This window comes from Arachis duranensis, chromosome 3, assembly GCF_000817695.3.
Source record: "Arachis duranensis cultivar V14167 chromosome 3, aradu.V14167.gnm2.J7QH, whole genome shotgun sequence".
Classification (NCBI taxonomy): domain Eukaryota; kingdom Viridiplantae; phylum Streptophyta; class Magnoliopsida; order Fabales; family Fabaceae; genus Arachis; species Arachis duranensis.
Genome location: NC_029774.3, coordinates 89214793 through 89229013, shown reverse-complemented (window position 1 = coordinate 89229013; position 14221 = coordinate 89214793). Strand labels below are relative to the sequence as shown.

The following is a 14221-nucleotide window of genomic DNA, read 5'->3' as shown; positions in this document are numbered from 1 at the left end:
TTTCATCACTTATTATGTTGAATATATCTCATATCAATCTTGTGGAGCACTGCAAATCATGAATTTTCTATAAATAAATAAAAATTATGTTATTTATACAACAAAAATAGAATTATTTTAACGGTGAGTTCTATAATGTAGAAAGAAGATTCTTTCTATATCTATATGTGTTTGTTATCAAGATCATTATAAAACAAGTGTCTAGAGAAAAAATATCATTAAAGACATTTTCTGCCATTTAAAATTCCTATGCAGATTATGTTAAAGTCTACAACACAGGTGATAATTAGATATTTTGACTAATTAATTTTTTCATTATAACTAATTTATAGAGATGATACTAGACTGATTAAAATTTTTTTGTAATGGCCCAATAGCTCATTTACAAATTAAACCCTTAGGTAGCGTTTGTTTTCAGGTACTGAGACAGAGACTGAGAGACTGAGACTCAGTATTGTGTTTGTTAGTTTAGAGACTGGTACTAAAATTTCTGTCTCTATTTCCAAAATTTCAGTATTTCAGTATCTCCAAAAAATAGGGACACAGGGGACTGAAATTTTTAGAGATGGAAACTGAAACTTTAATAACATTTTATACCTTAAATACTTTCATTTCAATTAATTAATTTCAATTTTACCCTTTGTGCAAATTAAATTAGAGTTTCATTCTTGTTTCAATTCCTGTCTCCCATTTTGTACTAAACAGAATACTGAGATTTGTTTCAATCCCTGTCTCTCAGTCTCTGTCTCTCAGTCTCAGTCTTTCTGTCTCTGTCTCTCCACCAAACACTACCTTATTGTACATCATAACTAAAATAATAATCTTTTCACATTTCATATTTTAAATCATTCTTCAACTATAATAATAATAATAATAATAATAATAATAATAATAATAATAATAATAATAATAATAATAATAATAATGTGCATAAAAAAAAGACGATAAGTTATTATTACCACTTTTATATATTAGCCAATTAATAAAGATCAACTAGACTATTATTGATATTTATTATTAGATACATTATGATATTATTTATTTATATAATTATTTAACTCATTTTTCTTGCCACTTTGGTTACAATTTTTTAATTTTTGTATTTTTTATTTTTAATTTTAATTCATTCATAAAATTATAAAATAATAAGTATTTTAACAAAAACTGATGTTTTCAAATATAAACTTTATAAAAAGTTCTAACAATTTATTATTTACTTCATATTCTTAATATTTGAATAAAAATTAACATATTAAAATTGGAATATAAGCTTTTTAAATTTTATTTTATTTTATTATTTTAAATTCATGAATAAAATAATTTAGTATTTAGAGTTTAGTGTTATTTAGTTTAGGATTTGATGAAGAATGTTTTAGGGTTTAAGGTTTAAAATTAGATTGATTAGAGTTAGGATTGGATGGTTTAGGATTTATGATTAAGAAATTAGGATTTGTAATTTTTTGTTTAGAGTTTAGAGTTGGATGATTTAAGATTTTGATTTTGATTTTTTGTGATTTTGATGAAATTTTATTTTTCATCATAATATATGTTTTACATGATGATATTAATTTAGTTATTAATTCATTTAATAAATATTAATGAAGTAATTTGTTAACGGAATTTTTCATAATTTTTTTGGTTAATTGTTAATTTACATACATAAATTCAATTATGATATAATTAGTTATGCTAATGTATTTACGAATTTATGTGTAGATTAGTTGTGAATGTGAAAAAAATATTTAATTAATTATTATTTAATTTATTATTATTTAGTTTGCTAGTAAATAGTATTAAAATAAAAATGACAAGATCCAGTGAGTAGTTAAAAATTCAAAAATTATTATTTTTTGGATTAGAATAATTATTTAAATATTGTCCAAATCAATTTATAACAGAAAACTATATTTAATGCTTACCACACATGTTAGATTTATCGGATAAATTTTTTTATGCACATCATCATCATCATTATCATCATCATTGAAAATATAAAATATGAAAAAGTTATTTTGGTCATAATATATGGCAATAGGATTTAATTTGTAGATGAGCTATTGGGCTATTACTAAAACATTTCAACTAGTCCAGTATCATTTTTATAAATTAGTCATAATGAACAAAATTAATTAGTTAAAATATCTAGCTATCATGTGTTGTGGGGCTCCACGTATCCTGCATAAAAGCTTCAGATTGCAGAAAATGTCTTCAATTATACTCTCTTTTTGAACACTTATCTCATAATAATATTGACAACAAAAATATATAAAGAATTTTTTTTCTACATCATAAAATTCACCTATTTTAACATATATATGCTTGTATAATATGGATGTTCTTCTCAACAACTTTTTTTATTGTTATTTTTGCTGTATGGAATAAAAAATTTGGTTAATAGATAACAACACTATATTTAACGCATAAAAATCACTTAACCTTGCACAAAATAAAAGCAAAAGTACTGCATCAACATTATATGGGCTAATTACACCAAATCCAGAACAAACACACTAATTGCACCTCAATTCATTCAAAATGCACCGAAAATACTTACAAATTACTTGCTACAAACTTAGTTTAAAACATACAAATCACTCAAACATACACAAAAATACACTCAAACAAGCACGAAATGACAACAGAATCACTACAGTAACATTCTATGGCCTAATTACACCAAATCTAGGATAAAAACACCAGTTGCACCTCAATTCAGTCCAAATGTACCGAAAGTACTTACTGATTACTTGTCACAAACTCAATTCAAAGCATGTAAATTACTCAAACATACATAAAAATACATAAAAATTACTCGAACATGCACTAAATGACAACATAATCACTACAACAATATTCTATGGCTTAATTACACCAAATTCAGGACAAAAACATCAATCGTACCTCAATTCATTCAAAATACACCAAAAGTACTAACTGATTACTTGCTACAAACTTAGTTCCAAGCATGCAAATCACTCAAACGTGAACAAAAAACACATGCAAATCAATTTTGAATTAGAAAATGTTATTAATATAGGTTAAATGACACCAAAAGCATTATGACAATATTTTTACACCGATCTAACACATTTATCACAAATGAATAGTATAAAGAGAACATTCATATCTACGTGATCGATCGTGAGAACACAAACTGAATCTACTAAATACACAAAAATATCACTATTTAGTATTTTGTGATAAAAAAATGTTAAAGAGAAAAATAATAAAATATGGATGATTTACCTTCAATAATTTTTCTTCTTCTCTTTCGGTGCTTGTTATTGAAGATTTCGAACGTAACTTCGAAATTTTCTTAAGTTTTTGTGAAGATTTTCATAGATTTTGAGCGTCATTTGAAGTTTTTTTATTGCAGTTTTGAGAAAAAGAGGAACCGTTTTTCATATTAATGTGCGCAATTTCGAAATATCGTTCGCGTTAGTAAACAGTGACACCAGTGCATATTTTATACGCTCTCTGTTTTAAAATTGGTTTTTGTTAAGTTTGAATTAACTTGGTTGGATTTAGACATAAAAAAAATTGTATGTATAACACAAATGTTCAAAAATATAATTATTGTTATATGTGATTATTAATTATTTTTAATTTTTTGTTATCAAACAAACTAACTAAAAAAATATTTTTGTTTTAGTTTATTAATTGATAGATATCGCAATTTTTAGAAGAGTAAATTATCATTTATAATTATAAAACTTTAAAATTCTCACAAATTTAGTTATAAATGTACGAATTTAATTTTGCACCTATAAAAAAAAAAAAATTTAAACGATAAAAATACTTAATTATTAATTTTATTTATAGATGTATTTATCAATATTTCGAACTTTTACAAATAAAAATAAAAAAAACCAATTCTTTTTTTCATGAATACGATAAATGTGTAGTTTATTCTTTTTAGAATTTAAAATAAATTTGAAAAGGAAAAGCTATACAAAGGGAGTGATCCGAAAATGAAATGTCTGGAACGAAGTGCTGTTCTATTTGGAAAGGGCTGAGTAGTGATGCGATTTACTGATTTGAGAGCTTAGAGCAGAAACGGGAAAATACGGTGCTACTTCCCACATCGAGCAAATTTTTATAGTGGTTCTCGAAATTGACTTCGTGCATTAAAATTGTCTTTAAAATTTTAATTGCACCAATTATATCTATGAAATTGGAAAAATTGCAATATAGTAGTTTCTGATTCGTTTTTCGTTAACAGTGCATTGATGTGACTTGATGATGTGGACTTTTGATGACATGTGTCGCTTTATAGTTTGACCACGTGTAACGATATGATGACGTATCGGTCAACGACACGTGGCATGTTGACGTGGATGGATATGCCACGTGTCACAATGCTATTTTACCATGTGTCAGATTATGTCACGTGTCGCAATGCTATTTATCTACGTGTCATCGACTATGTCATCGTTATATGTGCACTAAATTGATCCCTTACTTTGCATCAAATGACTCATTTTAGTTCTTGAAATTGAATGCTGTACACCAAATTAATCCCTTCATCAGTTTTTTCTCATTTTTTTATAAATTTAAAATTCTCAATATTTTTTATATACTAATTTTAATTATATTTTTTATTATACATATTTTATATTAAATTTTTTAATTAATAATATTAACTTGTATCATTAAAGTACATGTTAACTAAAACCAAAACTTTATTATTGCTTTTTGTGTTTATTTGTATCTATTTTAATACTGTTCAAGTCTTGATTACAATAAGTACTTATATTGATTAATAGTGTAATATATGAAAAAGCTGCCTAACTAAGTTATAGATAAAATGAATTATTATAATCGATAGTATAAATCTATTTTATTAATTTAGTGAGAAGTTAATTATATAGGAAATCGGACTTTCTTAAAATGGATGGGAATAATGAATTTATATTAGTTAATAAGTGTCTTATCAAATATTCCTAAAATATTTATTAAAGTGTTAAATATTAAAAAAATTGTATTAAGGAATATTATTATACTTTTAACTTACAATCTTTATTAAATCAATAGTAATATGTCATATAATTCTTTTAATAAAATATTGTAGAAAAAATTGTATAATTAAAACTAATATTTTAAAAATATTTTATAAAAACACTTGTATTAAATAACTTGTGAAAAGATAAAATTAAAATTATATATAATGAGAATTTTAAATTTATAAATAAATAAGAAAAAACTAATAAAGGGACTAATTTGGTGCATAACATTCAATTTTAGAAACTAAAATGAGTCATTTGATGCAAAGGGATCAATTTGGTGCACATGTAACGATGACATAATGGATAACACGTGGACAAATAATATTGCGACACATGACATAATCTGACACGTGACAAAATAGCATTGTGACACGTGGCATATCCATCCACGTCAACATGCCACGTGTCGTTGACCGATACGTCATTATACCATTACACGTGGCCAAACTATGAGATGACACGTGTCACTAAAGGTTCACGTCATCAAACCACGTCAGTGCGCCGTTAATGAAAAACGGGTCAGGAACTATTATGATACAGTTTTTTCAATCTAAAAAAACGTAATTGGTGCAATTAAAATCTCATAGACAATTTTAGTGCACGGCGGCAATCTCGGGACTACTATAGAATTTACTCTTCCCACATCATTGAAGAATGTTAGTAACTTAGGTAGCGTTTGTTTTCGGAGACAGGACACAGAGACATGGACACCGAAAGTTTAAAACGTGTTTGGAGGTAGAGACATGGACACGGAACACATTGTCTCCAGGACACTATTTTATATTTTTGTGTCCACTCTTTTACGAAGGACAATGATGGACACAGGATTTAAAAAGATGGACACGGATTTTTTAATCAAAATTTTTCCCTTTCTATCCTTAGATATTTTTTATTATTCTACTATTATCTCTTCTTATTTTTCTTAATTTTAGCTTCTTCTCTACATCGGAGTTCTTCTTTCTCTGTGTTCTTTTTTTAGATACTCTCTTTTTTTTAAAATTTTTTATTTGATTGGATAATTAATTTATTCCTTTTTATTGTTCATTCTCTTTTTTATGGCATGCTGTGTTAATGGAGATTTAATTCACTTCTCTATTTTATGTTACTTTATTTATTTTTAATTTTGTTACTTTAATATCATTTTTATCTTATTGGTTCATAGACTAATTTTTCTTGTAGTTTTTTTACTCTTACGTACTCTTATTTTTTATTAAATTGATTTGTACGATATAAAAAATTTGGAATTATATGGCTATTTCAGTCATTTTGCATACTATTTTAGTTTTGTCCATGTCTATCCAAACATAATACAGGACATTACATCAGTGTCTTGTCCATCATATCCAAACACAAAACACAAAAAATAATTTTTGATGTCTCCGTTCTATTGTCTCTGTCTTCTATTGTCTCTGTCTTAGTGTCATGTTCTGTCCTGTCTCCAAAAACAAACGCAGCCCTATTGTCTCTGTCTTAGTGTTATGTTCTGTCCTGTCTCCAAAAACAAACGCAGCCTTAGTACTGTAAGTCTGTAACTGTCCCTGGATGAGTGCTATTGTCAAATACACATCTATTTTCATTCCTTTTCACACATCTCCGGGAAAACCCTTCCGACGGCGATTTATAACCACCACCATAACCGTCCACAGAACCCTGCTGCATCGACATCGACATCGACATCGACATCGACGCCCCAAGCACCAGATGGATATGGATATGAATAAGGATAAGCACAGCGAAGTAGAGATTGAAAGTCACGTGCACTACAACCATACCCTTCCCTCAAAATACGTCAGATGGACCGCTAGGGAGAGCTTCCAATTCATGTATGCAAGGCCCTGGCACCCAGTCAACGATTTTTATCTCAATATTGTTCGTGGCACCCACTCTTTTTCAATTCTTTTTGGCCCTCAGGTGCTTCATCTTAGATTCTCATTTTAATCCTTCCACTTTGGATGCAATGCATTGCAAAGTTTAGTTGCTGCTGTTTAGTGATAAAACCTCTTGCATTGTCAACATTGGTGTCGTTTGAGGTTTGATACGCTTTGATGCTATGTGCTGCTTGAAGATCATGCATGATTATGTATGCGCGATTGATTATATTCAAATATTTGTGTGTTTATTGTTCTTGATTTATGACTTTCTAACAGACAGTTCTTGGTCATAATGATCCTGGAATTCCAGCACTTTCTGATGAGACTGAGTTGGAAAGTGTTTCATCCGAAGATCGCCATGGAAGGTGGGCAAGAGTAACTTTCAAAATTGTTCTTTCATACCACGGGGCTTCTTTTGATGGGTGGCAAAAGCAACCAGGATTGAGTACCGTTCAAAGGCAAGAGCATTTCCCCCTTATTACGGACTTAAGAAATGAGCAAATTGGGCTTTATCGTTACAAAATTCACTCTCTTTTGTACATTAGTATGATGTCTTTGACAAATCCATGACCTATTACTTGTTCTTTTAATTCCATGTTAAAAGTATGTTTTACTGAATTATCTTTCTGAATTTGTTTAGTTAACTAATCCACTTCTTGCTCGTGTACTCTTTTCTCAATGCAGTATAGTAGAAGGTTCACTTGGCAAATTTGTTGATGAAAAGAAAACTCAACTGCTCAAGGACAAAGGTTTGCCTGTTGAAGGCTGTGCTGTTGTTGCAGGTCGTACTGACAAAGGGGTGACAGCACTTCAACAAGTCTGTTCTTTCTGTAAGTAATTTCTGATGACTGGAGGGGTCAAATTATTTAGGTTGTTTTTCCATGGTCGTATATAGTTGGCATGCCTTGAAAGGAATGGAAATGTCTGTAGAAGTTACATATATTTTTTTTTTTTGGCATTTCTTCTGGGCTTGTACATGGATGGTTGGGGAATGGGAGGATCCTTTGTAGCATTATTAGGATTTGTCATTTTCAAGCCTGTTCCCCTCATTACCTGCAGATACTTGGAGGAAGGATGTTAAACCAAGAGAGGTTGAGGATGCAATCAATAGTGCAGCACCCGGAAAACTTAGGGTCATATCAGTTTCTGAGGTAGTATTCTTTTTAAGCTGCAATTTGTAGCTAATGTTTTGATGGAAATATCAATTACCTTGTCCAAAAGTGAACAAACAAAATGGAAACATGTCTTGCAGGTTGAATTCTCTGCTATTTAAGGAACAATTAATCTCACAACGGAAATATTGTGACTTATTGTAGGTATCCCGTGCCTTTCATCCTAATTTCTCAGCCAAATGGAGACGTTACCTTTATATTTTCCCTCTCACTGATGGAGACTACATGGACCAAAGTGGTGGAAATGAGGACTTATGTGCCAATAACGGATGTAATGGTATTCATGATTCTGCCAACAAGGATGAGCTAGAAAGTGAACAGAAATCTTATGTGTTCAGTGTAAGAAAGGTAAACCGGCTTCTGCGACAATTAGAAGGAAAATTGTTATCCTACAAGATGTTTGCCCGTGATACAAAAGCTTCAAGAAATGAGTAAGAACCTGCTGCGTAAATTTTAATATCTTTTAGCAATTTAGTTATCTTCTATTGAACTTTATCCATGATCGTTTATTCCAAGAGATTTATACGTAGCAAAAAGGAAGGGGGAGAATATGTGATGGTTTTTTTTTTAAGTTGGGAGTTGGGACTATGTATGAATCCATTTTATATTTTGTATGCTTTTCTCAGAGGAAAATATGAGGTTCTCTTCTTTTACAAGACTTCCTCTTTTCTTGTTTTTGGGAACATAGAATAGTATGTTTGAACAGGGAGCACTCAAGGATTAGCTAGTCCACCTGCATATTTCCTTGGTGCTCAAAAGACATTCATAAGGGTGGCTTTACTTCCCCTGAATTGACCATAAACTGTCATTCTGTTCAGAGGTCCACCAACTGAGTGTTTTCTTTACCATGCGAGAGCTATGGAGATAAGACTGGCTACTGTAAGTCAATATCAGTTTTAGAATCTCTGTGAATTTGTGATTCATTTTTCGATCCTATTTATACTACTTTGGTTGCCATTTGCCATGACTGTATTTATTTCGTCTGAGGTGTTTTACTTTTTGAAAAGCTTAATGAATATGCATTCCCATGTTTTTCTTTTGTGTCATTTAAACATTTTGAAGATTTATTGCTCTTCCTACTCTCGCTATTTTTTAGTTTCGCTTTATATTGATAGGACTACAATGAAGAAACACGGGTTATGTGCGTTGAGCTGGTAGCTAATCGCTTTTTACGCAAGGTAACTATTTTTGCTCTTTCTTTGGTTAGAGTAAAAGTCTCAGAGTATTTTTATCTTTGTTTCATTCCCCCCCGGTGGGCTCCTCCCTACGGGTAAACAGTGTTAGTTTATATTCGTCATATTTTGTAGATGGTTCGAGTCCTTGTGGCAACCTCAATTAGAGAAGCTGCTGCTGGTGCTGAAGATGATGCCTTGCTGCAGCTCATGGATGCCACGTGCCGGCGTGCCACTGCTCCACCAGCACCCCCTGATGGACTATGTCTAGTTGATGTAGGGTATACAGAATTTGACGGCACAAAATGCTTCGTCCCCAAAGAGTAGACCTTTTTCCCCAAGTCGTCGAATCTTTCATTTAATGGAAACAAATTCATTAGCCTTATAGATATATGTCCCCGGTATACTATTACCCTTATACCTAAATTCATTACCCTTATTCCCGGGCTGAATTTTTATAGTGTTTTTCAATTTAATCTTTTAACATTTTATCATTTTGTGAGTAAAAGTAAAACGGCTCCAGTAATTATGATTTATGATACATTTAACGATGATTCAGTTTGGATCATCAGTGTCACAAGTCCAACCAATTTGAAATATATAATGATTTGAATTGAATTATACTAATGCCATTGAATTTTATAGATAAATTTGTTAGTATATTTAAATAGAAAAGTAGCTTATACGTTAACAAAATAAATAAATAATTAATTAAAAATAATTCATGCAATATTTATAGGTTATGTTATTTAACAATGATATATAAATAGAACAATGTTACGTGATGTTTGCACTCATATTTGCAGTTGTTTACAAACAAGAAACATATAATTTATATTTATATTTACTAAAATTTGTACATATAAATCAATATAATTTGTATTCATATTTTTTAAAATTTATATACATAAATTAAAATTTATTTATTGAAGACAATTTAATATTTGTACTGGTCAAATTAAAAATGGTTGAGTTCTTAGAGTTTCTATTAATATAGATTATGTGATAAATTAAATTTGTTATGTTTAAGAGTATGCAATTAGCAGTAAATTATATTATTTTACATTATTTTAAGTTATAAAATTAGAGTGACAAATTTAAAGCAAAAATACAAATTATCTACAAGAGTAATTTGTTTGGCATAGATAAGATAAGAACAACATCCTTGACTTTGATGATTTGGAATGATGACAAGCCTGAGTGTGTTAAGCAAAGCAGAGGGCCCGCCCTTGCCCATAAGATTGTCTGTTTTTGTTATTCCAGGTACCTGTCAACTTCCTTCATCTTTGTAATTGGATAGAATGTACTTGAATCTTCTTTCTACCGAACTATGAACAGAAAACAGCGGCAAAGCTAAACGACTTCTGAACATAGCATGTGTAAACATAGATTTCCGTGTATCATCGTAAAATAATATAACATAGCAATAGCATACAGTTACGTGAAACGACGCATTCTGTTATCCACCAGGGTGGAAGTTGGTTTAGACACAATGTTGTTATTAAGTGGACAAGGGAGTGCAGGTAGGATTATGTGTTGTTTTATGGTATGGTCAAGGTGGAGTCAGCAGAAATCGTTAAAAATAGGGTATTGCATTGGAAAAAAGTGTTGTAGTCCCTGTGACATATAAAGGGTTGGCCGGGTAATTCTCAAAAACAAAAAGATGGAAGACTTGGTCAACATGTCGATCAACATCACTCTGAATTAACACACCGTCTCCATCTCCTATTCTCATTCTCACCCTTCAACTTCAATGCATTCAAAACTTGTCCACCTTCCAAATCGTCATTCCTTCTTTCTCCCCCTCTAGACTGACCCATTGTTATACCTCTTCTCTTCCATCACTGCCACACAGTCCCTCCTCGAGGGCGCACGCCGCCCCTAGTGCGCGTGTGCGTGCCTACCGGCTCTTCTTCTCCTTCTCCCCGTCTTCGTTAATTAATTAATGGCATTCACTGTTTGTAGCTCTTATTGCATCACAATATCCATTGTTCTCGTAGTGTGCGGTGTTGTTGTTGTTCCCTCTCACGGAGCCACAGAATCGGAACTGCTCCTCGCCGTGAAGGATAAATTACACACCAAAGAGTTATCTTCATGGACACCATCTACGACTCCGTGTTCAGGTAGAAAAGCAAACTGGAAAGGTGTTCTTTGCAATAATGGGGTAGTAACCGGGCTGCAGCTTGAGGGTATGGGGCTCAAGGGTGTCATTGATATCGATTCTCTCAAGGGTTTACCAAATCTTAGAACCATAAGTTTCATGAATAATGAACTTGAGGGTCCAATGCCACAAATCAACAAGCTAAACGGTTTGAGGTCGGTATACCTTTCAAACAATAAGTTTTCTGGTGTTCTTCCGGACAACGCCTTCCAAGGCATGGTATGGTTGAAGAAAATCTATTTGTCAAACAATAAGCTTACGGGTCCTATTCCGGAAGGTTCTCTGACCAAATTGCCAAAGCTTATGGAGTTGAAGTTGGATGGCAATCAATTTACTGGGCCTGTTCCCAACTTGCCACAGACTTCATTGACCTCACTTAGCTTCGCAAACAACAAGTTGCAAGGCCCAATTCCAGATTCCATGTCCAAGATGCCCTCTGCTTCCTTTTCTGGTAATAGAGAATATGCTAGTTTGCATGCATGTCTATGATTATTAGTTATGAGATGAGGATGTTAAAACTCTTAATATGTATGCGTGAATTGCAGGTAATGAAGAGTTATGTGGACCGCCTTTGGGAGAATGTAAGAACCAGAACCAAGACCAGAATCAGAATCAGAATCAGAATAATGACGACAAGAGGATGCACACAACCATGAGCATTGTTGTGGTTGTCGTAGCTGTGGTGGTGGCATTGATAGTGATTGCAGTAGTAATGTTCATCCTTTTTTACCGTAGGAAACAAGCGAAAAAACGAGAAACAGAATCATCGATGGAGAGTCAAGAAATAGGCGCACCGCAACTGAGGAAAGGGAAATCAAACCAATTTGGGAATGAGATCAGAAGCAGGTCAATTAGATCGGTAAGCTCCAACCACAGCAGAAGAGGAGGGGATCACATGAAGTTGTCGTTCATAAGGGAAGACGGAGAGAAATTCGAGCTGCACGATTTGCTGAGAGCTTCGGCTGAGATCATGGGAAGTGGATGTTTCAGTTCTTCATACAAGGCTTCTCTACCCAAAGGGCAAATGATAGTGGTGAAGAGGTACAAGCAGATGAACAATGTAGGAAGGGACGAGTTCCATGAACACATGAGAAGGATTGGAAGGTTGAATCACCCAAATCTGCTTCCTCTTGTGGCTTACTACTACAGAAAGGAGGAGAAGCTCTTGGTTACTGACTTAGTTAAGAATGGAAGCTTGGCTGTTCGCCTTCATGGTATGTATTAAATTCTTTTTCATCATAGATTACTTTTTATATTGATTGAAATTAACCTCTCTAATCTTGTGCTTCTTGTCATTTTTAGGGTACCAAAGTCTTGGACTAGAAAGTCTTGATTGGCCAGCGAGGTTGAAGATTGTGAAAGGAATAACCAAAGGTCTTGAATATCTATTCAAGGACTTGCCAAGCCTTATAGCACCACATGGAAACCTTAAATCCTGCAATATTCTTCTAACAGAATCTCTTGAGCCACTCCTCTGTGACTACGGATTGATCCCACTTATAAACCAGGAACTCGCCAAGGACATCATGGTTGTGTACAAGTCCCCAGAGTACTTGAACAATGGAAGAATCACAAAGAAGACTGACGTGTGGTGCCTTGGAATCTTGATCCTGGAGATTCTCACTGGAAAGTTCCCTGAGAATTTCTTGCAGCAGGGTAAAGGGAGCGAGGTGAGTCTCGCAAGTTGGGTTCGTTCCATTGCCCCAGAAGAATGGACCAAGGAGGTCTTTGATAAGGAGTTAATGGGAGCGATCAAGACCAGTGAGGGAGAGATGGTGAAGCTGTTGAATATTGCGATGGCGTGTTGTGAAGAGGATTTGGAGAAAAGGTGGGACTTGAAAGAAGCAGTTGAGAAGATTGAAGAGATTAGAGAGAAGGATCAAGAAGATGATTTCTTCACTGTTGCTGATGATGCGGATGTAGGGTCTACAAGGACTTTGTCTGGTGAAATCAATTTCTAGAACAATGCAATATAGTAATAATGCATGCATGCATGGATTGGATTTTCTATCTGCTTTCTATTTTGGTTCTTCATGCATGATATTGATGGATGTAATATTATACGGGGACAAGGAATTTGGGGGGGAGGTTGTAGCACATACCATATTGCATCAACAAAGGCTTGTCTTCTTTCCTGTAATATTATTATTATTTACAATTATTTTATTCTTGTTTCTATTTTTTTATAAGCTTGGTTCTTGTTTCTATATGGATTTGAATTCAAGATAATCAACCAAGATATTTAAAGTCACGCTCTTCGCACGTTAAACGAAAGAAAGATAATAATAAAGGTGGATACTACCATGAAGTTTTTACAATTATCTTTATATAAAGATATTTTTTTTATTATTAGATAATAAATTGTAAGGTTTGATTTTGATATATTATAAAAGTCATATTGTTTTTAAAATATGACTAAACAAACAAGTACATTTTTAACACAAAAATCTTTCTAAAAAAATGTTTTTAGCCTCTTTATTTGAATAGATGCCAATAATAAATACTTCTTAGAAAAGACTATGAAATTACAATTTATAAGTCTGTGACAATTTCTACAAATTAGTGACATGGGGACGTAATAAAACAAAAAATTTCTTATATTTTTTTTCAATGGTATCTCTTAATCTGATATATTAAAAATTAATCTGGTAGATTAAGTGGTAGTGGAGATTTGATAGAAAAAGATGTCCAATTTAATAAAAGATAATAAGTTCGTGTAAAAACTTGAAGGAGGATAAGTTCTTGATATATCAATTGAATAAGGGGCATGGTGGTATATGGGCGGATATAAGGGGTATTATGGCTAGAAATGAAAGAATGGTGAAATGCTTCCAAGACA

The 14221-nt window shown here is 32.2% G+C and overlaps 2 protein-coding genes across 3 annotated transcripts; both read left to right on the top strand.

Annotated features, from left to right (window-relative positions):
- The first annotated feature begins 6523 nt into the window (after positions 1-6523).
- On the top strand, positions 6524-9842 carry LOC107479881 (uncharacterized). 2 transcript variants are annotated; one of them, XM_052258683.1, is made up of 9 exons: positions 6524-6917; positions 7154-7335; positions 7562-7707; positions 7937-8028; positions 8194-8480; positions 8868-8928; positions 9165-9227; positions 9357-9642; positions 9707-9842. In XM_052258683.1, the coding sequence occupies exons 1-8, from the start codon at positions 6549-6551 to the stop codon at positions 9546-9548; spliced, it is 1392 nt and encodes a 463-aa protein (XP_052114643.1). In that variant the 5' UTR covers positions 6524-6548; the 3' UTR covers positions 9549-9642; positions 9707-9842. The 2 variants fall into 2 exon arrangements, with proteins under 2 accessions (XP_052114643.1, XP_052114644.1); XM_052258684.1 differs by lacking the exon at positions 9707-9842 and having other exon boundaries at positions 9146-9227; positions 9357-9403.
- Positions 9843-11003: 1161 nt separating this feature from the next.
- LOC107479880 (pollen receptor-like kinase 4) lies at positions 11004-13366 on the top strand. Its single transcript, XM_016099978.3, has 3 exons — positions 11004-11833; positions 11928-12596; positions 12685-13366. The coding sequence occupies exons 1-3, from the start codon at positions 11167-11169 to the stop codon at positions 13341-13343; spliced, it is 1995 nt and encodes a 664-aa protein (XP_015955464.1). The 5' UTR covers positions 11004-11166; the 3' UTR covers positions 13344-13366.
- Positions 13367-14221: the final 855 nt, after the last annotated feature.